Source organism: Aythya fuligula, chromosome 10 (assembly GCF_009819795.1).
Source record: "Aythya fuligula isolate bAytFul2 chromosome 10, bAytFul2.pri, whole genome shotgun sequence".
Taxonomy (NCBI): Eukaryota; Metazoa; Chordata; class Aves; order Anseriformes; family Anatidae; genus Aythya; species Aythya fuligula.
In genome coordinates, this window is record NC_045568.1 from 18,197,968 (window position 1) to 18,224,183 (window position 26,216).

At 42.5% G+C, this 26,216-nt stretch overlaps 1 protein-coding gene across 1 annotated transcript; it reads left to right on the top strand.

Annotated features, from left to right (window-relative positions):
• The first annotated feature begins 2,864 nt into the window (after positions 1–2,864).
• On the top strand, positions 2,865–26,216 carry GXYLT2 (glucoside xylosyltransferase 2). Its single transcript, XM_032193939.1, has 7 exons — positions 2,865–3,055; positions 9,423–9,612; positions 9,813–9,944; positions 16,823–17,074; positions 18,129–18,252; positions 21,453–21,625; positions 21,914–26,216. Exons 1-7 carry the CDS (start codon positions 2,865–2,867, stop codon positions 22,094–22,096), a joined length of 1,245 nt encoding a protein of 414 aa, XP_032049830.1. The 3' UTR covers positions 22,097–26,216.

The window sequence follows — 26,216 nt, forward strand, 5'->3', positions numbered from 1 at the left end:
CCGTGCAGTGTTTCATTGACATGCACAAAAAGCAAATACTTGCTTCAAAATAGATAATTCTCCCCAGTGATCTAAAACGGATGGACAGTTTTAATACACAGCCTAAATGTTCCCATGTCCCATTTTTTCACATGCAGAAATTGAAGATGCATTGTATATAGAATGCATTTTTTGGATTAAGAAGTTAATGGCATGTAATTTCAGATGCTGATTTGACTTAGACCAAGGCCTCAGAAACTTTTGATGCATTTCCAGAGAACTTCAGCACTAATTAACTTTTGGACCTTGCCAGTACAATCTGTGGTAAGTGTGTTGGACAGGAAGCTAAATTATGAACCACTAGACACCATTCTCTAGACAAATCCAAATTCACATAAGATGAGTCTGTGAAAGATAAGAAGTTTCATCAGAGAATTCATTCTGGTCTAACTGATGCTTTCCAAGACTGCCTCAGAATTATTTTTTTCAGACTCTAATAACTCCTAGCCTTTTTTGACTGGTAATACTTTGCCTGTAAAAGAGAATTTATATGCTGATTTCAGTAAGGAAACTGGCACATCAACCAAAAGTTAAATTGACTATTAAGGCTCCATATTTAATTTTTCTCAAAATATAACTGTACTTTAAATTAGTTCCTTACAGATCTACATAATAAATCTTACGGTATAGCACAGGCCTTTGAATGATTTGCCTCTCAATACATATGATGTCATGGTACTGTGGCTGCAATATAAAATATGCAGAACACACTTGGTGTTAATAAATTTGTTCAAATGAAGTCTAAAGTATGTGAAGTTTTACTTAAGCATGCTTTCACTGTTTTTTTTTGTTTGTTTGTTTGTTTATTTTTTGTCCCCCAGACCTAAGCCATCTGTTTGATTATCTCTGTAGCCACTGTCATGTAACAAGACTACACATCGTGACCAGTCCATTGCTTTGCCGCCAGAGTTGAACCCTTTGGAGACTGCAGTGGATTTAGCAGTGCTGACTAGAAATTGTGCCATGGAATTCTTCTCCAGTCTGGTAATGTAACTGATTTTGTTTGAGCGTGCATGTTGGTAGCCCAGAAGAACTGGTATCTTCACAACTTTGAAAGTTTGAAAGAAACTGGTGCAAATAGGCAGGTAAGTGTACAGTGTAGCATATCACACAAACAAGGGAAAAAATCTCCAAAATCATGTTAGGAATGTTTTGCATATTCCATAATGTTTACCCTGGCATTTTTATGCAGACATTGCTGGCACATCTATATAAAAAAAAATATTATTGATAAGTAGTATAAAATCACACATTTTACTGGTTGAGGATTTCATGGGATTGCTATTGATAATAGTTTTTATTAAGAAGGAAGTTTGGTAAGGTTTTGTTGTGGTACATATATTCTTAGAAGAGAGCATATGGTTATGCATTGTGGTTTTTCTGTAGCCTCTCATTTAGTATTGCTATTTTCTCCTTGTATGAAGTAATTTATATTTTGACATCTGCTCAGAATTAAAGTTGGATGAAATTCTGAAACAGTACGTTTTCTTCACATGTCCGTTGATAGTAAGGCTAAGTATTTTTTAGGATACCATTGGTGAAGACTTGTGACATTGGTACAAAATGGCCAAGCTGTGTAGCTTTGCCAGCCACTAAATGCATTTTAGTAGTGGAGGACCAGCTCTTGGGAGACCTAGCCTCAAAGTAAATATGACTTTACAGAGCAGGGCTGTGCAGCAGGAAGATTCACCCTTTTGGGTGAGGTGCATCATTTACCGTACACTGCTCCTTACCTTGGTGAGGTCCTGACCCGCAGATTCAAGAGGCTTTGGCCTCACAGCCTGCAGTTACCTGTCTGCAGTGGCGTGCTTTCCCTCAGGTAGCACTGTGGCCTCTGTGGTGGTCCTCACATTACAGCAGCAGCACTGAGGATTTATTTTAAAACTAGCAGACCGAATAGGCTGATGGAGAGCACATCTCCAGAGAGGTGAGAGACAGCAGGAGAGCTGTGTTTGTTATGAGCCCTGCGGCTGCTCCAGTGCAGCTTGTTAGCTCATGGTTGTCCTGCACAGCATTCCCTGGAGCTAAAATGAGCCACGGAGAGTCTGAGTTCAAGCAGTAAGGCCATGAGGAATGGGTGAGGCTACAGCTCCTGCTCCCTGTGATGATGTTTGTGCCTCTGCTCTTTGCAGAGCTTATGCTCCAGCTCCATGGGGCAGCAAGAATCCTCGCATTTCCATCCTTTAACAGACATACATTAGCTTACAAACCGACGCAGGATTTACTTCTGCGAGTTAATTTCTGAAGCTTATTTCTGGAAGGGGTTGCCCAGCGTGTTTCAGGACAGGCTGGACGTGGTTCTTGGGGACAGGGGTCGGGGGGTGACAGTGCTGTGAGGGGCGGTCGGACCCCAGGATACTGGAGACCTTTCCCAACCTCGGTGCTCCTGCGAAGCTGCCGGTGTTGCTCTCCCAGTCCCTCCAGCACAAGCCCCAGGAGTCAGCAGCTGCTCGTCGAGCCCCCAATTCCTTCACGAAGTTTTATTTCTTCATATTGCAGCGGGGCAGGCTCTGAGGAGCGGGCCGCCTTCCTCCCCTCACGGCGGGGCCGGCCGCTAACCGAGGGCCGCCTCCCTTCCCCGGGGAGAGCAGCAGGAGGAGGAGGAGGAGGAGGAGAAGGGAGGGAAGCAGCGGGACCACCCCAAGCCTCCTCCCCCGGTGCCGGTCCCTCCCCGAGCCCCTCCCGGCCGTGCCGTGCCTCAGGGCCCGGCTCCTCCCCGCTGCCGGCCGGGGCTCGGCGGCCACGTCCCCGCTCGGGGCCGCTCGGGGCGATGGCGGCGGCGGGGGCGACCCCCGGCCCTTAGCCCCTCGCCCCCCGCCGTGGCCATGCGGTTGTCCTGCAAGGTGGCGGCGGCTCTGCTGGGGCTGGCCGGCCTGCTGCTGCTCCTCTACCTGCTGGCCGGCCGCCACGCCGCCCCCCGCCCGCCGCCGCCCCCCACCCGCCCCGCCGCCCGCCGCCAGCCGCGCCTCGGCCGGAGCCCACCGCGGAGGAGCGGGGCCGGGGGAGCCGGCGCCAGGTAAAGCCCCCCGGAGCTGCCCCCCTGCGAGCAAACAGCACGGGGGTGGTGGTGGTGGGGGGCTCGGGAGCGGTGTGAAGCCGCGGTGTGCCCCGGAGGGGTGGCTTCTGCCCGGGGGTGGGGTGCGGGGAGGTGCTGTCACCCCCCAAATTGTGGCTGTGGGGGGGGTCCGAGTGCTGCAGGGCGGTGTGAGGGGGCTGGGAGGTGCTGCGTGCTGCTGCCGTGTCCCGAACGGTGAGTATCGACGGCTTTTAAGCTGCCCAGGTCTGGTTTTAACTGCTCTTTACACGTAAATTATCATGAAAGGTTGAAATCAGGCTGTATTGCATTCCCTCTCCTAGTACCTCACAGATGGGATACTTAAAAAACATGAATATTTGCAAAAAAATCTAATTACTTCAGAAAAAGAGGCAGTGTGTGCATTCAGTGGGTGGAGGGCTGAGTTCCCCATCGCATTCCAACTTTATTATGGTCAGTGTGACCTCATATATCTAATTAACTTGGTATGTCTTTGTGCCTTTGATTCGTGATTTCACAGAGATGTTCTGAATGAAAACTGTTCCTGTTTCTTGAGCTCTTATTCCTTAACTTGCTGAAGCAGTTGGTTTCTTACAAGCATTGTTGCCCTGCTGAATGCAAGAGATGTTTACTGTGGCTGAGAATGTGTCATGGACAGAATTCAAATGTGTGTATTAAAGCAGGATTATTTCCACTAGCAACTGTACCTCCTGAAGTCATTTTTCTTTAGGGCATATCTCTGCAATTATCATGGAAATCGAGAAGAACACTGAGGGAAGGAGCCTGGAAAGTATGAAACTCTGTTAGAGTGTAAACAGCCGCTCCATTTCAATGAGCTTTTCAGCGAGCATCTTCGTGTTCCAAAAGTTGACGTTATCTGACTTTTATTTACTGACTTTGCAAGGATTTTTGACAAAGGTTGTAAACTTTTGTTGTTGTTCTGCAACACAGACACTGTACCAGACACCAGCAAGAGTTTGCATCGTGGAGAAGCACAATTTTAAGGCCCAAATATGATCCTTGCTGAAAATTTATGTTGTATTAGGTACTACCAAAATAAAATGTAATTGTTGAGGGTATCCATACAAAAATAACTTAGGGGGAGTGATGTAGCGTGGTCCAAGTCGAGGAGGTGCCTGCCGTCTAGGAAAGGAAGCAGCACCTGCGAACAGGTGCCATGCTAGCACAGATCGCATCCGCACGAGCACGGTGAAGGTATCAGGTGGGAGGATCGGCTCATTGTGAAAAGTCTGATCCGAAATACACTGAAAGCAGTGCGGAGGCTGTTTCCAGGGGACTTGAATGTGGAACAAGGAAAACTGACAGTAGTTGAACTAGTTACTGACTTCGGGAGTGAGTATTCCTGTTCATTGAGCAGGCTTTGCTTGTGCATGGCCTTACAGAAAAGCACATCCAAATGTTAAGCTGAATCAGGGTTGTTATTACCAATTCATTCCTATCCTATAAACAGTGATTATTTTAGTTACTCCTTACAAGCCAAGGGAGATTTACAAAATTACTTTAAGGCTATGTGTGATCTAGCCAATTCCTGCAGGATAAAAAGTCCGATTATGACTGCGTAAGATCTTGTGGTCTTCCTATGGTGTCTGTATTCATATGCAGACTGCGTGAGTAAGTCACATAACCTCAGTGAAGCTGTGTCTGTGTAAATGTAAAAAGTTGCTTTAATTCAGTTTTGCTGAGTGGATTAGTGTAGTTTAGCCAGAAGAGTGCAGGTTTTGGTCTGAATTCAGAAATACTCGATGCCTCACCTAGGACATGCGTTTGGTTTGTAAGAACCAGTCATGCTGCAGGCAAGGTAGTTTTGCAGGTTGACAATTTTAGTTTAACTCTGAGTCTCTAACGCTGCTTTCTGCAGTTGCATGAGAACAATAGAAGATGTTTGTTTCCAGTTTTGAAGAAATTTCTCCTGATACAAGTAGTGATCCATGGTAAGAGCTTTGAGCCACGTAGTCCCAGCTGGCTGGGGCCTGGTAAGGATTAGGGAATAGGGGCACGTGTGCTGCCTCAGTCATTAGATGATTTTGGCAAGTCTGGAGATGAGCATCACATCTGAGTTTCTGAGTAGCTTGGAAAGCTTGGTTTTGGGGGGTTTACTGATCCTTCCTCTCGGAAGTGAGAAGTCCTGGGCCTTCAGTAAGATTCTCTTCCTGTGCGTAAGTACAAATACGTGCCAGACCGATGTGTGCAAAGCATCAAAAAGCAAAAGGGTTATTTTACATTCGAAGGGCAGATGTGACCACACTTTCTATTAAACCAGCGTGGCAAGGTTTGGGAAGTGAGCCTCTGCCAGGATGTTTGCTTCCCTGGAAGTAACTTTCCCAAAGCAAAACATCTCTTATGTGGCAACCAGTCAAGACGCTTTTTCTCTCTGTGCAGCCTGTGTGCACACATGCAAGTTTGGCTTGAGGTTGATGGCCATAATACCGCGGTGGTGGCCCCAATCACACTTTTCTAACAAAGAGCACCCTTGATAAAAGAAGAAGATACAAACATCCGTTCTGCTTTTCAGTGTTTTCCCCCCTTTGTCTGAGTGGTAGGAAGAGGTTTCAGGAGTTTTTTGATTGCCAGCAACTACAGTCAGTTTTGTGCAACTGCATTAAAGTGAGAAAACTTTATTTTTAAAACATTTTGAGCCTTTCTGGTTTATATTTTAAAGTGTGAGAGGGTGTTTCGTATAACAGAGCCGCTGTTGGGGCATTGGCTCAGCGTTGAGACGCAGGAAGGGAGCCCATCCAGTGAATCACGTTTTGATACATTGCCTAAATCTAACCTTGTTTATGCTGAGGGAGTAAATGAGATCATAATAAGAAGAAGGTTTCAAAAGCTAACAACTATATTGCATTTTGTAAGAATCTGCATGCATTATCTTTCTCCCTGGAATAAATTTGAAGGTTTGAATAGGTTAGGAGGCTCCGTAATGAGATGGGAATGCATTATTTTGAATGGATCTGGATTGATTTAGACAGGTTTTGGGTTAATTACGTTTGAGACACTTTGGCTGTGACTAATAAGAAAATTGCATGTAATCCAAACTTTAAGGCCTAGAAATGTAGGCTATTGTGCCGGAGCACTCAGGCTTCTTCTGTGATGTCAACAAGCATGCCTGTCAGGAAAAAATGTATGCAGTAAATAAAATGCCATCGGGCATCTGGGTAGGAGCTGGTCTGTAGTGCTGGGAGACCTTTTCTACAAGTATTTTATCGTGCTACATCCTACCAAGTCTGGCTTCAGCTGTTTCCCAGGGATCTCTTCTGCTGGTATTTTGTTAGGCTTTCTGCAGTGCTTAATCCTAGGCAGCAGTGCTTAATTTTAAAGCCATAATAATGGGGAACAGAAGGAAAGGGAAAGCAGGAAGCTGTTTTCTCTGAACAGATGGGTAAAACTGGGAACAGAGCAGGGGGGTTGACATAATATTAGTTAGATTGCTAATATATCAACAAACTACATTTCTGTACTGAAATTAGAAGATGGGGAGCAAGGTAGCAAAGACCTGGCGTATGTAATTCCTTTATTTGTTCTGGTCAAACCTTAAATTTTAAGGACCAGGTCACTGTATTGTGTTAGATGCATTTGAACATTTAATTCAGGCCATAAAGTCCAATTATAGACTGTACCTGTAACCAGTGGGTTGGACTATAAATGAATGAAAGCCTGTGTGCAGGTTAGGAAGAATTTGCTATTAACAATAATTATGGTTCTCTGTGGGTCTGTGTGCTTCTTTTAATATGTATGGAGTTCTCTAGAGGTAGGCAACTATTAGTACTGGAACAGCCGTTCCTCCTTTTACAGGCAGAGCAGCTAAAGCACGAGGAATTAACGACTCACCCACAGCTTTGCAGGGGCTGAGTTACTGAAACAGCCCCAAATGGTGCTCGCTCACCCTCAGCCACCGCCCGAGGACTTCTCTGGTTCCAACGCCTACGAGTGTCTTTGGTGTACAGAACCTAGCCACGTATTCTTGCTTGCTTGCCAGCTGATTTTTATTTTGCGTAACAAATCGCATCCTCTGCACTGTTTGCTGGAGTATTTGAAACAAAGCGTGCATCTTTGCTCTGTCCTTTTGTTGTAGAGTCTAGGAGCGACTGAGCAGGCAGGTTGGGAAAACTCGAGGTGCCCAGTCAGTGTGCGGCACCCAGCGGTAACTGCACGGTGATGAGAGGACTTTGTTCTCACAGTCCTCTTGGTTTCCTAATGTACTTACAAAAAGACAAAATCTTGTGCTATTTGTCATCTTCCAACATCCTTCTGCTCCTCATTCCCGCTTTCTTCACTGTTTCCCTCGGTGTCCCAGACTACTAATGAGGTAGCTCAAACACTACCTCCTGCTCCTTTTCTCAGGCTTTTTATTCCTGCTTAGACCATTGCAAGCTCCTGAATGCTTTCAGCCCAGCTCCTCATGACTGATAATTAGCACGAGGCCCAGGTTTTTCCTCCGCTCTGGAGCCAGGGCAGTGTCTGTGTTGGCAGTCGGGATGCCTCCTGTTCTCCACGCCTCCCCTGGGCTCCTGGGGCTGTCTGCTTTCGTCGAGGGGCTTCTTCTGCCGAGTCTGTTGGAAGCACCCATCTGCTTGTACGGGGTTTCTCAATACAAAACAGCTGCAGAACGATAAGCTCGCTGTGCCTAACGTCAAAAAGTCATAGCGCTTCGGTGTAGGGTTTAGAAATGTCAAAAAAAACTTTAGTCCCTCTCCCAGCGACTTCCACTGCCACAAGCTGTATCAGAGCAGCTCTTATCCTGCATATGGCTTGATTTAGAGACTCAATTAGAGGAAACATTAAAGGGATGGGGGTAGCGTGGGGGGAAGCGGGATCTGTGTGAGCAGCTAATTATTCACTTTAATAATTCAGCGGTTTTTACACTAATAGGTTGGTAAGTAAATACCACTTCACATAGATGTAGTGTTCTATTATTTATACGCTGATGAAATTGGGGTTTAATTAAGACTAAAGCCCAAGACTTTAAACCATTAATGAAACATGTTGCTTTGTCTAGCCAGGCTGGTATTCCTCAACACAGAAGTGGATTACCCCGTGGTACAGAGCGCTGCTGCTACACTGAGCTGTGCTTTAATGTGTGGAAAAACATAATGACAGCTTTATTAACTGCAATTTTTCTCTTTATTTAGAACTTTTGTTTATAGTATTAACTTTACTGATTAATTTTATGTATGTAATTGTGTGCAGAGAGCAGGCAGGGGCTGACGTCCTGTGCTTGGCGGTCTGTCAGGAGCTGGCAGTGATCTATGATCAGCCTTTTGAACTTTACTCGAAAGATTATGATGCTTGTGATTTAGATCCTTTGTCACCATGAATCCATCTAACGGAGCAGAAATGCAATCTGTGTTGGAATGTGAATACAGTGCAGCAGCAGCATTCCTGGAGGATGTGATTTTACCTCCGTACTGACTGCAGGGGGGAGGACGCAACCAAAAGGCCCCATTTTCAGAATGTCTTCAGGTCCCTAAAAGGACTCTGATTTTTCTGAGTAGCAAGGAGCCTGAACATGCCTTTTACATGCAGATTCTCCTGGCTGAAATTTCTCTAATGTCCACACAGACAAAAGTAAAAAACCCCATAGCTTGGCCTTACACTGCTTGCGGAATCTAGTTGGATTCAACTGGGACAAATAAATGTGTTTGTTTTTAAAAAAATCTGTATTTTAGTAAAATCTCAGGGATTCCATCCAGTGAAATGGAGAGCAGTCCTTTGAAACTATGCCAGTACCTTCAGGCCAGGATTAAGGCATGCATTTTTAAAAGCCAGATTAATTAACTGTTAAAATAATTTGCATATGGATGGGTGATTTATTTATTTATCTATTCATTTCACGATTGGTTGTCCTGTGCCAATCTAGCCAAAAGTTACGGTCCTGGAATGAAATTACTGGATATAGCTCTGTAACCTGCTCTGTGTTTGAAGGCTGCCTAGGTAGTAATAAGCCCATTCTGGCTTTGTAACATCAAAGCTGGAAACAAAAGCTATCATTTGCACTTAGCAAGCTGCTGTTGTCTGCTTTGAGGTGCTATTGAATTAGTTTCGTGTGTGGATATAGTGCTGTGATTTATGCCAGTGCAGAAATGCAGGAAATCACAGATACATTTCTGGGAAGACCGCATTTCTTTTTGTTGTAATTTTAAGATTCCTGATTTGCCTTGATTAACAAAATCTGGCCTCCTACTTGCAAGTTCTGTGAGTGTCTAATCAGAAAAAAACCTCTCTGATCCCCTACATCATGGAGAGGAAGAAAAAAAACCTCATCTCTTGATGCAAAATTATCTTCTTGTTTACCTTAGTATTTTTTTATATGTCTGTTACAAATTTTCAGGAAGCCTGGAGAACAAAAACATTCAAAAGAGCCTTCATCTCTACAATGCATGCATCTGGCAGTTGTGGCATGTGGGGACCGGCTGGAGGAGACGCTAATCATGCTGAAATCAGCAGTTCTCTTCAGCAACAGGAGGCTCTGTTTTCACATTTTTTCTGAGGATTCCCTTAAGCCTGAATTTGAGAAGAAGGTGAGTTTTTTTTTTTGTCATTTGGTAAATAAATGCACGAGTCGCTTACATGCTACAAATCCTGGAGCAAAATTACACTGACATCAACAAGTAGCAACTAAGTGCTTTGTTACTGTAAGCGGTTTCTAAATTCCTTACACATGCATATTAAAAAAGAAAAGCAATATAACATGTATAATTCCTCCCCTCATGTCTTCTAGTTACAGGAATGGCCCTCCTCATACACAAAGAAGTTTGAATACAACATTTATCCAATAACCTTCTCAGTAGGAAATGCTCAGGAATGGAAAAAGTTATTCAAACCATGTGCTGCCCAGCGTCTTTTTCTCCCGGTAAGGCACCTGGCTTTCTGAGTAGGATGCTTCAAGAAAAGGGGCTGCTTCAAGAAAAGGTTAATTCCACGGAAGGGAAGCTTCGCTGATATAATATTAAAATGATTTTCAGGCTAAAACATCTGCTTAAAGGTACTTTAGTCTGTACTATTGCCACTTAAAAACAACAAAGCAGAAATCCAGCCTTTTTTTTTTTTTATGCTAGCAAAAAATGTGTTTCTTATTTGCCTGCAGTTCCACTAGTCTCTCAGTGGAACTTCCACTTAAGACTCAGCGCAAGAGCTCTTTCAGGGTAGATGCTGCGTGCTTTCCATGAATAACATTCTTTTCAGCGTGCAGTCATCATATCCTCTTTATCCACTATCTCCCTTTCCATATGTTAGTCCTCGGACTGATGCTTTCAGGAGTCCCTTTTCTTGTGTTGGACTTCTTTTAGCAAGACTGTAAGATTTGCCCTTAAGGTAATAATTCCAGTGTGTTCTTAGAAACGTAAATTTGGAAATTATATAAGGCTGCTGGACAGAAATAACAATTTTGCATATGCAGAAATATGCAAAATTAAAAGAAGCTTTGCATAAAGCAATTTCAGTGAATTTGAGAACAAACAGCAAAATATCTTGTGCATTGCTGTTGGCTGGGGTGACTCCAGTGAAGTGGCACGCTGCTCACAGGCTCCAGATTTCTTCATTGCTGTCTAATGAGAAATGGGGGGAAAAGAAATCTCTACTTTCTCAGATGGAAACAATCAGGAGACAGCTGCACATCCAGATACGTTAGCCTATGAATACATATGTGAGAAAATATGTGCTGTCAGCAGTTCTGTTTATCTGCCATTTCGGGGTAGATTTTCAAATGCACAAAGGCCAGATGGGCTGGAAGTAACTCCAGCTTCAGCAGGGATCCTCTGCTCCCTGAGTTTTAGATCACCTGGAAAATAATCCCCAAGTGTTAGCCTGTTCTGTACAGATGTGTTGTAAGGATTTACTCGCATGGGGATGTTCTCACTAGGAAAACACAATTCTCTCCTCTTCCTGTGACTGTGGCGTTTTTTTGTCACGTCAGTAGAGACACTTGTCACAGAAATGGTCTCACATTTGTTGTCAGCTGTCTGACAGGAAAAGGGTCCTGTATCGATGACAGTTCCTTCAGGCTGGGCAGTGCTTTCTCGGTTCCTTCTTTGTCACTTGCGTGTTGCTGAAGTTTGGTGTCTCCAGCGACTTCTTGCAGGGAATGATTAGACTGGTACGTGGTTTCTTGGGAAAATTATGAGGCAGCCTGAACTGTAAATGTTTGTTTCTCTCAGGGCAATTGAATGATGTTGTGTGTGGCCAGGCCGAGGTGTCTGGCCCTCAGCAGGTGGGGTTGCCCCAGAACAGTTGCAGCTGACACTACGTTGATGTGGAGACAGCGAGGAAAGTAAGTTGGAGTAAGAGCGGAGGTGGCAAGCATCCCCTTGGCCTTCTGCACTCAAGTTCACAAGCTGGCAGAACCTTAATCTGGGTAATTTCAGTCACCATTAATGTTTGTTACTCCATGACTAGGCTCTGATGTCCTCTTTGGATGAGACAGAGCTGTAGAAATCCAGTCCGCACACAGTGGGAGCAGAGGGTGTCTAGTGTTGTTGTGTAGTGGAATATTTTGACTTTTTAAATATATCAACAGGGTGTCAATATCCTTTTTTTCCTCTCCCTCCTTCCAGGCCCTAAGCATTTTCTAGATTTCTAAATGTGCCTGGATTTTGGGAGGACCCCAGGGGAGCAGTGGTGGAGTTGCTCAGCTGTTGAGCCCTCAGTTGTGCAAATTGTCTTGTTCCTGATAATGCTAAGCCTGAGTGGAATGCGAGCCTTTGATTCACAAGTGCCTCTCCTGCCAAAGCCGTCTCTTTGGCGGTGACAGCAGGCATGTGAAAGTGGACAGGAGGGAGCGAGGAATGTGTTAAAGGAAAACTGTGTGAAAATCTTCTGGTGGTTTAACTGGCTGATAAAGCTAGAGCCTACGGGATGTGATCCTACAGCCTGTAGCAATGAAGTGTTCCGCCCTGGGTATGAGGTTGAAGAACACATTCTCAATTTGTTGAATCTATTTGGGTTACTAATATATTAAGGGAGATCATATGGCATCCTACATCTTGTAGAGGCATTCTGTGACATCTGACCTTACGTTTGCTACATAGAGGCAGGGGAAGTGGCCTCTGTGTAATCTCACAGAGGCTCCTTGTGATCTCACAAGTCTAAATCTTTTCCTGCAGTCCATTTCAATAAAACTGTCAATGGGATCTGCAAAGGCAGAATAAGGAAGATGTGGATCATCATTAGCACAGGACGATACCTTAAAAATAAATGAGGAGGATAATGCTCTCAGCAGTTGCTACCTGACATCTCTGTTAGCAGGAAGGTAGGGTGGTAAAATTGTCCTTACCAAGTAGAACTTTTGTCCTTGTGCCGTCAAGTACCCGGACATCATGGCAGTTGGCAGCTATCTACAACCCGAGACAGCTATTGTGCAATGTTAGGAAGATTGGCAGAACGCAGCCCTGTGATACAGCTCGATGCTGTCTGCAGTTCACAGATGTGGAAACCGAAAAATTCCCTGAAATTCTCTGCTCCGAAAGTCACGCAGGAAGTGTGAGGCTAAGACTTCTCATCTATCACCTTTTGTATGCCAAGTTGGTTATATTCTCTTCTCCTTCCTGCCTTCCCCCCTTTCCTCCCAATAAATAAGTCATCACCCAAAGCCAGTTTTTATTCTGTGTTTTGGATAGCTATGGGGGTTGTTAGTCCGACTGGACCGTAGGATCACTGAGGATAATCCTAAATATCTGTGTTTGTTTTTTTTTTCCCCCACTGAGAACACAATTGCTACATTGAAAGTGTTTGGTGGTATTGACATGGATGTTAAAACAGGGTAAAAAACTGTGTTCTGTTCTCATGAATGCTGTGTGCCACAGAGCTGGCTGGCAGCTGGCTCTGCATTGCTCCGGAGCTACCCAAACAACCGGCTAAAGTATCGTGAAATGCTTAAGGGATTTTTGGATGATTTTAACTCTAATAGTAACTAACATTTACAATGTTTCCCAAAGCACTGAATCTACTTAACAGCTTTTAAGGTAGATTAACGTTATCCTTGTTCTGTAGGTGTCCTCTTGAGGATGCTGAAGTAACCTCCCCAGTGGATCGGCGACAGTGCTGGGAATAGAGGCCAGGGCTTTACGTAGACAAAATTCTCTCTGTTGTAACTTGAGTTAATTGCTAATTACAATTAAGTTTAGTAACTCAACTTTACATTATCATGGAGATGCAAGCTTAATTGTGATTTGTCCCTAATTTTGCATAAAGCTCTGCTAAATTGACACGCTGGCTGTTGCAAACCAGTAGGTAACGGAGCTTCTTGATGCGCCAATATGTGTTTACACAGTCGTGTGTTATTACTTGCCAACCTTGCTAACTACAGAGACAGAAGTTGTGAAATCAAATTGCAGTTAATTGAGTATTTAAGTGAAGTGTCAGGCTAAATATAGCAAGTTCTGTGCAGAACTTTTTGACAGATTTACTAAGAATACCATCTAGCTGCAAATGAGGAAAAAAAAATAATCACAGTTCTTCTGAGCTGCAAGTGCCAGCAGAGCGAGGAAGAAGACGAGGCAGTCAGCCCATATTCCTGACCATTCGTTTCAAAAATCACAGTCTGTCAGGTATGTCTACATGGTTCGTGCTAGCAAGCATAAACTCAGAGCACCAGACACAATCTTGTGCTGCTTACGCTGCAGGTCGGATGTGCATCTCCTCCAGCGTGTCCCCCCGTGAGCCCCTAGCAGGCTCAGTGCCACTCTGCTCTGGCAGAGCCAGCTGGAGCAAGGTCTCCTACCACTGCCTGCCTCCTGCTGCTCACTTGCTTTTGACGTTGAAAAGCAGCAGTCAAAAACATGCTGCTTTTGAATAAGTAAAGGCTAAATATTGTTTTAAGGTCTGTGAAAAGCACAACATATTTTTCTGAAAATTCTTTTTAGCTTGGGTACAGGGCTGCCTGGAACCTATGGGACATTGGGAATGCCAGAGTTATTTAAATGAAGTTTTATTCCCAGTGTAGTTCCATTGAAATCCAGGGAGCTATGCAAGGAACTCTACTGACATGATTTCTGAAATTAAATTCCTCTACCCAAGGCACAGCCAGACAGGGATGTGATCAATTCAGGCTGACATGTGTAGGTTTTAAATAAGTCTTAACACTTCGCATGTGAAAGAGGAAAGTGTGAAGGGTTTAGGCGGAGGAGAGCAGCTTTTCTTTCAGCCTGTTGGGTGTCCCTGCAGGGCAGCAGAGAGGCAGCAATCTTTTGACAGACCAGGAAAGAAAAGCGTGTGAATCTAAGTGGAGGAAGACAGGGTGGAAGGCATGGGGATGAATGCCTGTAGGCACCCGCTTGACAGGGAACTGGAATACTTGCTTGAATCTGTTTATATATTGGAAAATCATTACAGTCCGTTTAAGCCTTCCCCAGGCTTAAATTTCTGTGTGTGTTTGCAGTTACTGAAAGAATATTTTCTGCTGGCAGAGGCAGTGCTGACACTGTCAGTTATGCTTGAGAGGAGTTCCTACGTGCACGCATTAAACGCCCCCCTTAACCCTCTGCTAGGAAATGCCTAAACTTGTCTCTCCACCATGACACCATGTGTGTATATATATTACATAATTATATGTATATTATATGTATTTTAAAAAAACAAACAAAAAAACAACAACAAAAAGCATCCTGGTTTGGTCTGCAGTGTGCTGCGGGTCCAGCAGGCAAATAGCTTCTTATCATGCTCTTCATATTTGAATGTTATCACCTGTCTCACACTAAATTTGGAGGGAATTGTTATTTTTAGTGTTTTCATCTTTCTGTGAATTCACATAGTGGGTCCCTATGAATCAGGGCATGGCAGTGCTACAGAATAGCATGCAATACCCAGAATATCCTTAAGCTAAACATCCTTTTCGTCTTTTCAACTACCTGTCTTCTGTTGATTTACTCTTAAAGTAGCTATCTTTTTGAGTTTGTATCTTTTTTTTTTTTTTATAGTATTGGACTTAAGCTCTGTAGTGTGTTATTGGACTACTGGTGTCATCCATTATCAGTACCTTCCCCTGCTGTTTCATGTGGAAAAAGAAGTCCTGGTGGTATTGCTACAGCCTTCCATGCAGCAGAGTGCTCTGCCTGTTGGACTTGTTTATGTGCAGTTTCTCGTAAGCAGATGTACAGACATTTGCCTTCTCCTGCTCGTCCTGCTATGTGGGAAGAACATAAAGTTATGTCAGGAATTTGTTAAACTTGGCTAACTGTCCGTCGGAGTCCCAAAGTGTGCAGTCAGGTGAAAAATCTCACTCAAATCTGTACTCACACACTTGGCATCTTAATGGATGCCTGCTGAGCATACTTAAAAGTATTTTTTTTTCACTTGCTCAAAGTTCTGTTGTTTCATCTGTCTTTCCCCAGTAATCTTTAATCATGATACATTTCAATTCATGTAAAATTAAATTTCTTTGGTAGCATTAAGTCATCTGCATAAATAGGAGGATTTGACATTAGTATCATTGCATTTGGATGAGTGACTGGTGGTTCCATGCCACAGCCTGGTGTAAATCAGCCCTTTGGATGTGCCTTTCGAGTAAAGAGAGGGAGAGAAGTGGCCTATTTGGCTGAGACCATAGTAAGAAAATTTCAGTCCTTCAGGAATCCTCGGACAGTTTTAGCAACCAATGAAGAAGAGCAACAAAAATTCAATTGGACCTGATGGTGAACCTTAGCTAATGGTATTTCCTACCTAACAAACAGCATTACAAAGAGCTGCTGCAAATGGCAAGGGAGTTTTCTCAGGCTGTTGAAGCACTCTATAATTTGCCCTACAAAAATTAATGAATGAGCATGTAAGCACTTGGACAGCCACAAGGGGGAACATTGTCAACGAGAATAGATTAAATATCCTGGATCTAATTTACAATTTACACCCTTGTGACCTGAGTAACTGTACTGTGCTTATTCCTGATGTAGAGTCTGATAACAAAGGTCAGAATCTGACCTGATAAGTCTTAAGAGGACATTTCTATTCACCAAGCAATTCTTTGTTCTTCAGGAGGATGTGTATAGTAGTTGTGATTTCTGTGATTAGTAGTTTTCTTAATGTAAAACATTTTTATGTACTAATATTGAATGTAAATCTCCTTGTGTAGGAACACAAGGTTGTAATAGGAAAAACATAATCCGAAATAGAGATGAAAAGCTTTCTTTTATGAGAGCTGTCTATGGTGGAAGCTTGTATGTTTCATCGAGGTCTGTGGTAGCCAATCTGACTGCATGATAACGATCCAAATTAGGTTTTGTGACTGATTCTGAAAGCATCTTCTATATACATACAGAGTAGCAGATGTATATTATGCTGTATGGTATATAATTTTCAATACTAATCCTTTCAGAAACCTTGTCATGCAGTATGCAAAAATGACATGTTTTCTAAAACCGGTTAATGTATTTGTAGGTTGTTTTTTTTGTACAAGCATAGCACAGTTTGTTAAAAGAGCTAATAAAATTATGTAAATATATGTTCTTTGCATTTCATTTCTGAACTGATACTAAGTAGGCCTTGTAGATATTTTTGAGAGGTAAGTGGATTGTTGTTGGCTATGAAGGTTAGAATCCAGCGTTTGTGGTCTGGTAGCTCTTCTGCTTTGCAGTTGAAATAAACAAACAAGTTATAACTGTTGTTCCTGTATGTAATTGCATTTAGCTGATAAATCAGCTCTTTTAAATGATCAGCTTAAAGTATTGACCTTTTGTCAATAATCTTCCTTTTTATTGTCTGTTTGCTTCCTTTCTTCCTCTCCTCGCTGTGCAAACCCAAAAGGTTATTTTAAAGGATGTGGATTCTCTCCTGTATGTGGACACTGATGTTCTCTTCCTGAGGCCCATCGATGACATCTGGCACATCCTGAAAGAATTCAACTCAACCCAGCTAGCTGCTATGGCCCCAGAACATGAAATACCAAAGATTGGCTGGTACAGTCGATTTGCGCGTCACCCATATTACGGGACAACTGGAGTCAATTCCGGAGTGATGCTAATGAATTTAACACGGATACGCAGCACTCAGTTCAAGGTGAGAAGAAATGCAGCTGTTGCAGAAAATAGCGATTTATGTGTTTTTCACATCTTTTAGGGAAACAGAGTTATGTTAAGAATTAAAATTAGTAGAGAATTATATAAAGCCTATATTATAAAGAATCTCAAAAGTACAGAATGCATACATGGATACTAAACCCAATTATTGTGAAAATGATCACTAAAACAAGTGAAATATCCTCATGAGGCTGGAGCACTGAGAACTTGCAGATGAAGCAGTCTGCTAGTAGAGAAAATGTCATCTTCAACAGTTCACACTCTCCTTTCGCAGGTACATAAAAGGAGAAATTCAAGGACCTTCAGTGTGGTCACAATGTTGTTTTAAAATTGAGAAGCTTGATGTAAATATCCAGATAAATTTGTAATTGTTTGCATCTGCTGTAAATAAAATTTTGTACCCTGCTGCAGATGAAGTGATTCTGTGAATCAATATAAACGAGGAGGGAATGTTTTCCCTCCTTAAACTGACATCTTTCCAATTTTGTGAAAGGCCTGACACGTTAAATTTTGTTTGCTCTGTTGAGCATGTGTTCTGTAATCTCTTTAAAAACTTTATTTACCCCCTGAGTGGTCTTGTTCTTCAGTCAAGGCCAGGGGTTACTCATACAAGAACAGCTTGATTAAGAAAATAAACAAACTTCCTTTTTATATCAGAATCCCTGGGAAGGGAAGATCGTTTTCAGTTTGCATTTTCCTCACTTCTATACCTCAATTTTCACCTTGTCCTTGCATTTTTACGTTTTTCCACATTTTCTCCCTCCTGTTGCTCAGAATAGGAAGATTCTCAATAGCAGGAGCTGACATCAGAGCGACACCCAGGAGACCTTGCTTTCCTGTTCAGTTAGATTAACAGCACAGTCAGCTCTGCTCTTCCAACCCTATCCGGGTCAATGTTTCCTAGCAGTTCTTCATTTTTCTAGGTATCTGACATGGCTTAGCAGATGCAGGAATATGTGGGTGCCACGCTCTGAGTCATACATCACATCACTGTACCCGGGATTAACCCATTACTTCTGTTTTTCTTCCTGCAGAACAGCATGATACCAGGCGGTTTGACCTGGGAGGAAATGCTGTATCCATTATACCAAAAGTACAAAAATTACATTACGTGGGGAGACCAGGATCTACTAAATATTATTTTTTACTTTAACCCAGGTAAGTAAGGATTCTTAGAGTCATGATTATCTGTGCTAAGAAATCTTACTGACTTCACTAAATTAAAAAAAAAAAAGCTGTTTGTTACTTTTGATAGCATAGTGTACTCCTGCATGAAGATCATGTGTATGCACACGTAGGATTTGCCACCTATAAAAATACTTCTGAAAGTGGTGCGGGTAATGAGGCTCATACTTGGCTCTAATGAATATGTAAATTTGTCTTCTGGAGATTGTGAGAAAATAAGTATAATGTTAGTTTCATGATCGAATGCAGACATAAAGTTTAAGTTGCATATGTGCTTAAGAGCTTCACTGGACCAGGGCCTAGCTGGAAAATATTTTTGTTTCAGATGTTTATCTGAGCACAAGGTTGCCAAACATTCTCCAAAATTATGGTCTATTTTTCTGAAATCCAGCTGAATTCTGACACTTATGCAAATAACTGTGTTACTATAAACAGAAAACAGAAACAGCCACTGAAATACCTCCTTTAAAGCCTGCTGCCCTCCTTCACTGCAAGTTACGTTTTGAGAAACGTGCGGCTAGCCTCTCACCTGAATGACTCATCCTCAGCAAGCAGCTGAATGGTGTCATTTATATTCTGCTGGTTAGCTGTGTGTTTTCTACTCTTCCTACATTCTGCTTGCTCTGGTGCTATGAAGAGCTCTAGAGGACCTCCTATGTCTCAAGATGTTATCATGGCATACCCCACCCATCCAAGGGATTGCAAGGCTCCAACAGAGGGTTAGCACGACCAATCCGTATATATTTGTAAACATAGCAAAATAATATATCAGATTCCTGTCTGTCACTCTTGCACAATGTCTCCATAAACAATTTGCAACATTTCTGGCGTCTCCTTCCTGTCCTCCTGATTTTCAGTCTTACTTGCATGAGTGTGCATTTCCAAGGAACTGGCAGCTGAAAGCTTCTTCGTTTTAAAAGGGCGTGTCTTTTTTCCACAAATGCTGAGGCAGTTTCTGGAAGTTCAGCTCCCTTGAAGATCACACAGAAGTAACTTCAAGCTCTTCCAAAAACAGTAACATGTAAGAAATGCAAGGATTTCAAAATTGCAGCATAGTAGGTGCTTTCCAAAGAAGCTGAGAACCTTATTTCACACTTGGGAATGTGCTAAGCATCCGTCCTTATTTGCTTTTCCTCATTTCCTATGTGACCTTGTATTCCCTCAAGTGAGCTTGAAAACAAAACAGGTTTGGATTTATCTTTATTCTGTCCCCTTTCCTTTTACTCTGAGGAGTCGTAGTGGAGGTAACTGGATGTGCTCAAATCCAGCCAAAAATACGGGAGAGCAAAAGCAAAGCAGGAAGTTAACATCTGTTTATTGCAGACAGATGTCAAACATCAGCGTCCTGGGTACACTGCTCATTAGACTCAATCCTGGGGGAATATAAAGTGGAAGAAATCTTCATAATGAAATTATAAATTAATTTCTGAAAAGACATAAATATTACGAGAATAGGGTCTTCTGGAGAAAGATGAAGCTGGATTGGTCATAAAGTCAAACTGAAGTTGCTAATTTAAGCATGAGAGGAAAAAAAAAAAAAGCCTGTTGAGTGTTCTCTATCAAATCCATATGTTGAGACTCTGTTCTGCACCATAATCTGCCTTTTCCTTGTAACTGGTAAATTTTTTTTTTTTTCCCCAATCAAGTAACATCAGACTGCACAAGAAAAAGAAAACAAAATAATTGGATACAACTCAAACAGCAAACCAGACTTTCCCAAGTTTTTAAACTGCTGGACTGATGAAACTGACCTAGGAAAGAATCAGTCGAGACTGCTGCAGATGGCTTTTTATAGATGCACTGCACTGGCTTAAAACTGCACAGAACTGTGCTACCTGGGGCACAGGATGCCCCCTTCTTCCTTTCTCCCAAGTCTGTTCAGATGATTGATGTATCTGAAGGCTCACCGAGCAGCTGGAGGTCAAGCCCAGCTGCGACAGCAAAAAACGTGTGAAAGCTTCATGGTGAGAAGAAGATGGAGAATACTCAAGTAACACGTACAGAAGCTGATAAGCACCTGATGACATCCTCTCCCCGTAGTGGCCTGCTGAGCAGTTGTGCTTGCAAACATCTGCTCAGGCTTCCTGGAAAGTCCCCGTTAACTGGATCAGAGTTTGGATTGGGGAATCGCAGCCTTCCCTGTCCTTCCAGCAACACCAGGGAGTGATTTTGGATGTGTTGTAGGTCAGACTGAATGGAGACCACTTACCATCTACCCTCTCTTGAGCAGTCTCCTGCTAGAGATGCCTTTAGGGAAGAGCTGTTTCAAAAACATTTTCTCTCACTTCCTCAAGAATCACACAGGAGCTGCTGCACATTTCTCGGGAAGCTAGGAAAGGCCAAGTGGAAACTTCAATCTTCAGCACTTCTGACACGACCTGCCAGCGTAGTGGAATGATTCATTGTGCTCCATTTCTGTAGCAAAAAGGTCACAGGCAGTGGCATGATTCATTATAAGCGTGTTACAAATACTGTGGGTGTATGGAGAAAGCTTAAAAAAAAATCAGTAGGGAAAATGAGGTTAGAAGCCCTTTTGAGAAATCAGGCTGATCTTTAAAATAGTCTGCACCTTTGAAATGAATGGATGACAACTCTAAGGAAGACTATGGATAAAATACAGTGCCTCTTGTGTCCTGCTGTGTCTCAGTTTAACAAAGTGCCATACCCTCAACGAAAGCTTCAGCAGTGAACAGTGGATATACTTTGCAAGCTTCCCCTGCTATCTCCAGCAGGATTCAGGATTTTGCATACCCATCAGTGCTCCGTGTGCTTCCCCCATCATTTCTGTGACTCTGGAAACTTCCTCCTGTGGCAGAAGACCCTGAATAGTGCCACATAGCTCGTACTCTCTGGGTTTGATTCTGTCATTTCTAACCTTGTAAACATACTCTTGGCTTATATTTGCACCCAGCCTTTTCATTGCCCTCCCCTCTCTTCTGATCAGCTCCAGTCCAGCAGTGCTGAGGGAGGTGTAGCCGTCCTCTGAGGAAGGGAAGCTTCTGTGTCTAGTTGTTGCTTTGGACCCTTGTAAAAAAGTAACTGATTTTTTCTGATCATCAGTCCCAGCTTTTCCACAGAACCACGGTTTAAGTTTTAACTCATTTAATGTGTCTTTTTTTTTTTCTATTTCCCCCCTTGTTTTTTCCTCCCAATCCCCTGGCTGACACTGGCAGAGTGTCTCTACGTGTTTCCTTGTCAGTGGAACTACCGCCCTGACCACTGCATGTATGGAAGTAACTGCAAAGGTGCAGAAGAAGAAGGTGTCTCCATTTTGCATGGAAATAGAGGTGTCTACCATGATGACAAGCAGCCTACGTTCAAGGCACTCTATGAAGTGATACGTGATGTAAGTCTCCTCTTTTGATAGAGGCAGTTTTTTTTTTTCCCATGTAGATTCTAGCTTTAAGCAGGTCACTCAGATCGCTATTCCAGCACACCAGGCTGAGCGGAGTTGTGATTCATGTATACCCTTTGGTCACAAATAATGAGGTTGCTGTGGCCTGCCCTTTTTTACTGGGATGATTTGAACAATCTTCCTTCATGTTACAACAAACTTCTAATCAAAACGTCCACTAAATTGCTTTTCTGCGATACTGGAGCTGAAAACTAACAATTCTCTTTCTCTTTCCTTTAGTTTCCATTTGAAGACAATCTCTTCCAGTCTTTGTACTATCCTCTTCAGTCTAAGTTTCTGGACACAGTGCACACTTTATGTGGGAGAATTCCACAAGTATTTTTGAAGCAAATTGAGAAAACTATGAAGAAAGTATATGAAAATCGTGTCATTGTCTACCTGGGGGCCAACCACAGATACTAAATGTAGCTGTGTTTTTTACTTGGAGTTTTTCATTCTTGCACTCAGACATCATGAAGCATTTAAATGAAGAATGTGACCTCTTTTACTCAGAAAAAGATATATTTTTTTCCATATCCAATTTCTTAATAACTCTCTGAAACTGCAAAAACAGAAGAAATCCTAGAGATCCACCTAAACTGTCCTTTTTTAGGCATTCTGTTGTCTTCCTACATTGCTCTTGGTTGCCACACAGTGAGTTGATGATTCTAACTTTTGTTTGATGAGTTCAGTTTGGTTATTTGTTTAAGACCAGCTGTATTCAGTGTAACTTTCTAAGTTGTGCAGAAGTTTGTACTGGACTTAAGCTCAACAAAGAAGTGACAGTTTGAACTATTTAATATGTATGGGATATAACTCTTGAAATGATAAGGCAAATACTCTTGGCTGTCATGAGAATGCTAAATTACAGCAAAGGTCACTCTTGTCATATGATGAGTAAAAATTTACGGTAGTGTAGGGAAAGCATTTGCTTAAAATTGAAGTTCTGTCTGAAGGTATGTTACTTGCTGTTCTTCACACGTAAGACCTTAACAAAGGTTAGGGGAATAGAACAGTCCACTTTATTTTACAGCACTTTTTGTCCAGTGATTGTCAATTTTACCCTTTGCTATTCAGTAGTTTTATGAGGGCTTCTCACAAAGGAAATAGATGGAAAATAATTACAGCATAAACAGCATACAAGTAATGGGAAGGGGATGCAGTGGAAGCTGTGTCACCTGCACAAGTAATGCACAACACAAACAGAATCCTTTCTTGCATGGAGCGCAGGCATGGTCTTCCTCTCTGCTCTCCTACAGGTTTAAGAACATATTCCCTAACTTGGTAATGCTCATTGCATTAGATGCAGCACAAGAATGTTGTGAATGAAGAGTCCAAAATCAGGTATTATTGTTCTGTTTTTAATTAATTAATCCTCTTTAATTGCTATTTACTGCACAGTGATGATGCTATGTCACGGAGAACCTTTGTTCTGTACCTAGGCTGGGAGACAGAACGCTGGCTGTGACCTCTGCTTTTGGCAGTGCCGGGAGCCTGGGCCGTAGGAAGGTGACTGCCTGGCAGCTCCCTTCCTGGAGGTACAGTTCTACGCTAGGATCATAATGGATAGCTTCAAAGTGAAAAGGGGATACAAGAAGGCTTTGATGTCTATTTAAAGTACTTCATTTAGTTTAGATGTCAAAAGTATGATCATCGTATGATATGCACAGACAAAAACTTCCTAAAACTTGCAGTAGCCAAGAGGTGATAGGGACGAGTTACTGGGGAACGGAAAGTAAGGACACTCTTATGGAGCAGTGACACGGGAGCAGACTTGCAGAGAGCATCCTTTAAGTGTAAACAAGCCCTGATGGGTGCACGTAGGTGGGAGCATGTAGAAAACAGCAGAAAATGATCTTACTTTCCAAGTGTGTTTAGCAAAAGAAATTCACTCTTGAAATTACTGTATTTTATGTCTCACAGGCAAAGTAGGAGAGAGGTGAGGAAGGTGAGATGCATGAAGCTTTCCTCTAGTGAAAAGAAAATGGATACAGTTTGCATATCCTGTATATGTAACATACATTTATTAGAGATAAATATCTGTTGTGTGTGGGTGAGGGGTAGGATGTGTTTCTGAAGTTACAAAGGAGGATTTCGGAAGAGTTGTACTTCTGGAGGTTGCTGCCCTATCCAGTCAGGACAGATGCACGGCTTCATAAAAACCAGCCTCCAGCAGAAGGTACTCGCAGCGCGCACATACCTCTCCTTGTGTGGCAGCTCACAAGAGAGAAAAAACACAGACCTTGCTGGCATCTCCGGCTGCCAGATCGGCTGCACGCGGGATTAAGTGCTGACAAACTTTTTCCGAATGCACGGGGTGTGAAAGTGGCTGTGACACATCCCGAAGCGTGCTGTGTGAGTGACACGGCGTGGCAAACTGCATCGCTACCCGATCGGCTGAGCAGAGGGGGTGTTAAAGCAGGGGGTGTGCAGTCTTGGGCCTGGCAGTTTTGCTGCAGGCCTGTGCTAGCCCTCAGCGGGCCTGACATGCAGGCACGTCTGCTGTTCGCGCTTCTGTGCTGCAAATTCCAGTCGACAATTTGAGCGTGTTTTGTGACTCAGAGACATTATCTTACAGTCTTTGCCACATAAGTGTAAATTGACTTGTAAAAGACAGAGGCCCTTCTGCATCTGCTCTGATGGGAAGCTCAGAATTTCCTAATGGGAACCAGGGAGGCATTGAAGCTTCAGTTTAGGTGTTGCTTTCTCACACAACTCTCATCAGTATTTTCTATTTCAATTAGAGTTCTAATTGCCGCTTAGAAAACGCTGCATTTCTAGATAGAGCAAAGCTTGAAAACAATGCAAATGGACCTCGAAGACTTCAAAACCAGGAGGCAATGAAAGGAAAACTCAGTATGCTGTTTTAAAAAAGTTTAAATTAATGCAAGCCTAACATAAGTAAGCCTTTTAGGCCAGCAATACTGAGAACTTGTAGAAATCTTAGCTTGCTTTTTGATCTTTATTTTTGAGTATCGGGGTAAAGCTGCCTGTAGGTCAAATGAGGATAGATGAGACGCGTGTTGGGCTCTCTGAATTCCTCATTTCCGTGATATCTACAAGCCACAGAAAGTTGCAGAGCAAAAGTCTTGTTGCCCAGACGGTTGCAATACTGATGCTAAATGTCTGGAGGTTAGGAGGCTGTGATTGTGTAAGCCATGATTCAGCAAAACCCTGCGCTAAAATGAAGGAATGGAATTAATCACAAAACAAAGGCATAACTACATATAAAATGATTAGACTTTAATACTGCTTTTTATGTTTACAGGGGGTGCTACATTATTTTTAGAAAGAACTGTGTTATGTTCGCAACAGCTATTGAAATGTATGAAGTATATGCTTTAACGTGGAGACGTCTGTTCATCCAGTATCAGCTTGCAGGAGGAATGGGGGAGTTCCCCCCGCTGTGCTTTTTCTGAAGGGGGGAAAAAAAGCTATAATTTGAACTCTCCAAAGTGTACTAAAACAATTATGTAACTTTGATTCTGCTGTTGTTGTTAGAATTATTAATTTATATTCTGTTACAGCTTTCAAAAGCATATTGTATTTTGGTTTTAACAGTAGTTGGTTCTAGTATTAATCTTATTTAGAAACCATTTTTCATTCATTTCGTATTTCATACTTGTGGCTAATTCATGTAAATTAGCCTTCATTTACTTTAATAATGGGATATGTAAATACTTACATAGACCTTGTATCCTCTTTTCTGCTTCCTCTCATATTTTAGTTATTTCCAGTGGTATAATGTAACCAAAACACCTTTGTTAATGTAACACATTCAGCAGTGTGTCATAACAGAGAAGGGAAAACCAAAATAGTTTTCTATAAAGGAGCAGACACTCCAGCAGGCTGAATGTGCTGGTAACAAAGAATCCCCTTTAACATGGAGAAGGAAGCAGTAGGGTGCAGCCCCCGGAGCTGTGCCCTGGTTACATGAAGGTAAGCCCAGACCCAGCAACCCTTCAGTTCTCTGAATTCTGCCCGTAGTCAGTAGGCTTATATGCAGTGCATAAAGTTAAGTGTGTAAGCAAGTCCTTGCTGTATCAGCGTCAAATATTCAGGTTTTAAATTCGCTATATTATACTTGAACTTGCTGAAGATAGATAAATAGGGGCTTTGTATTAAGAGCTGCTGAGCACCTCCTTTTAGCCCAAAGCCATTTAAGAAAGTGTCAGGTTACAAATGCACGTTGTAGAACAAAGAACTGCCAGAGTGGGAAGCACTTGGTTGCATCATTTATATAACGTGAGAGCTTTTCTAGGTTATTTGCCTGCATATTACAAAGGAGGCTTAGATAGCTTTGTTATCGTTTCTTTTTTCTTACAAGAGGAAACTGGAAACTGCTGTGTGTGTGCATACCTACACAGCACGAGTGTGTGTGTACAGAGCTGTGTACCTTTTCTGTATCATCAGATTCTTGTGTATTTTTATTTGACAAGTGCACCAATTGTTTATAGCTCCCAAGGAGGCATAGCAGTGCATTTCTGTGTTAAAATCCTCTGGCTTACAGTACAAATAAATGAATTTTTAAGCAAGCTCTGTA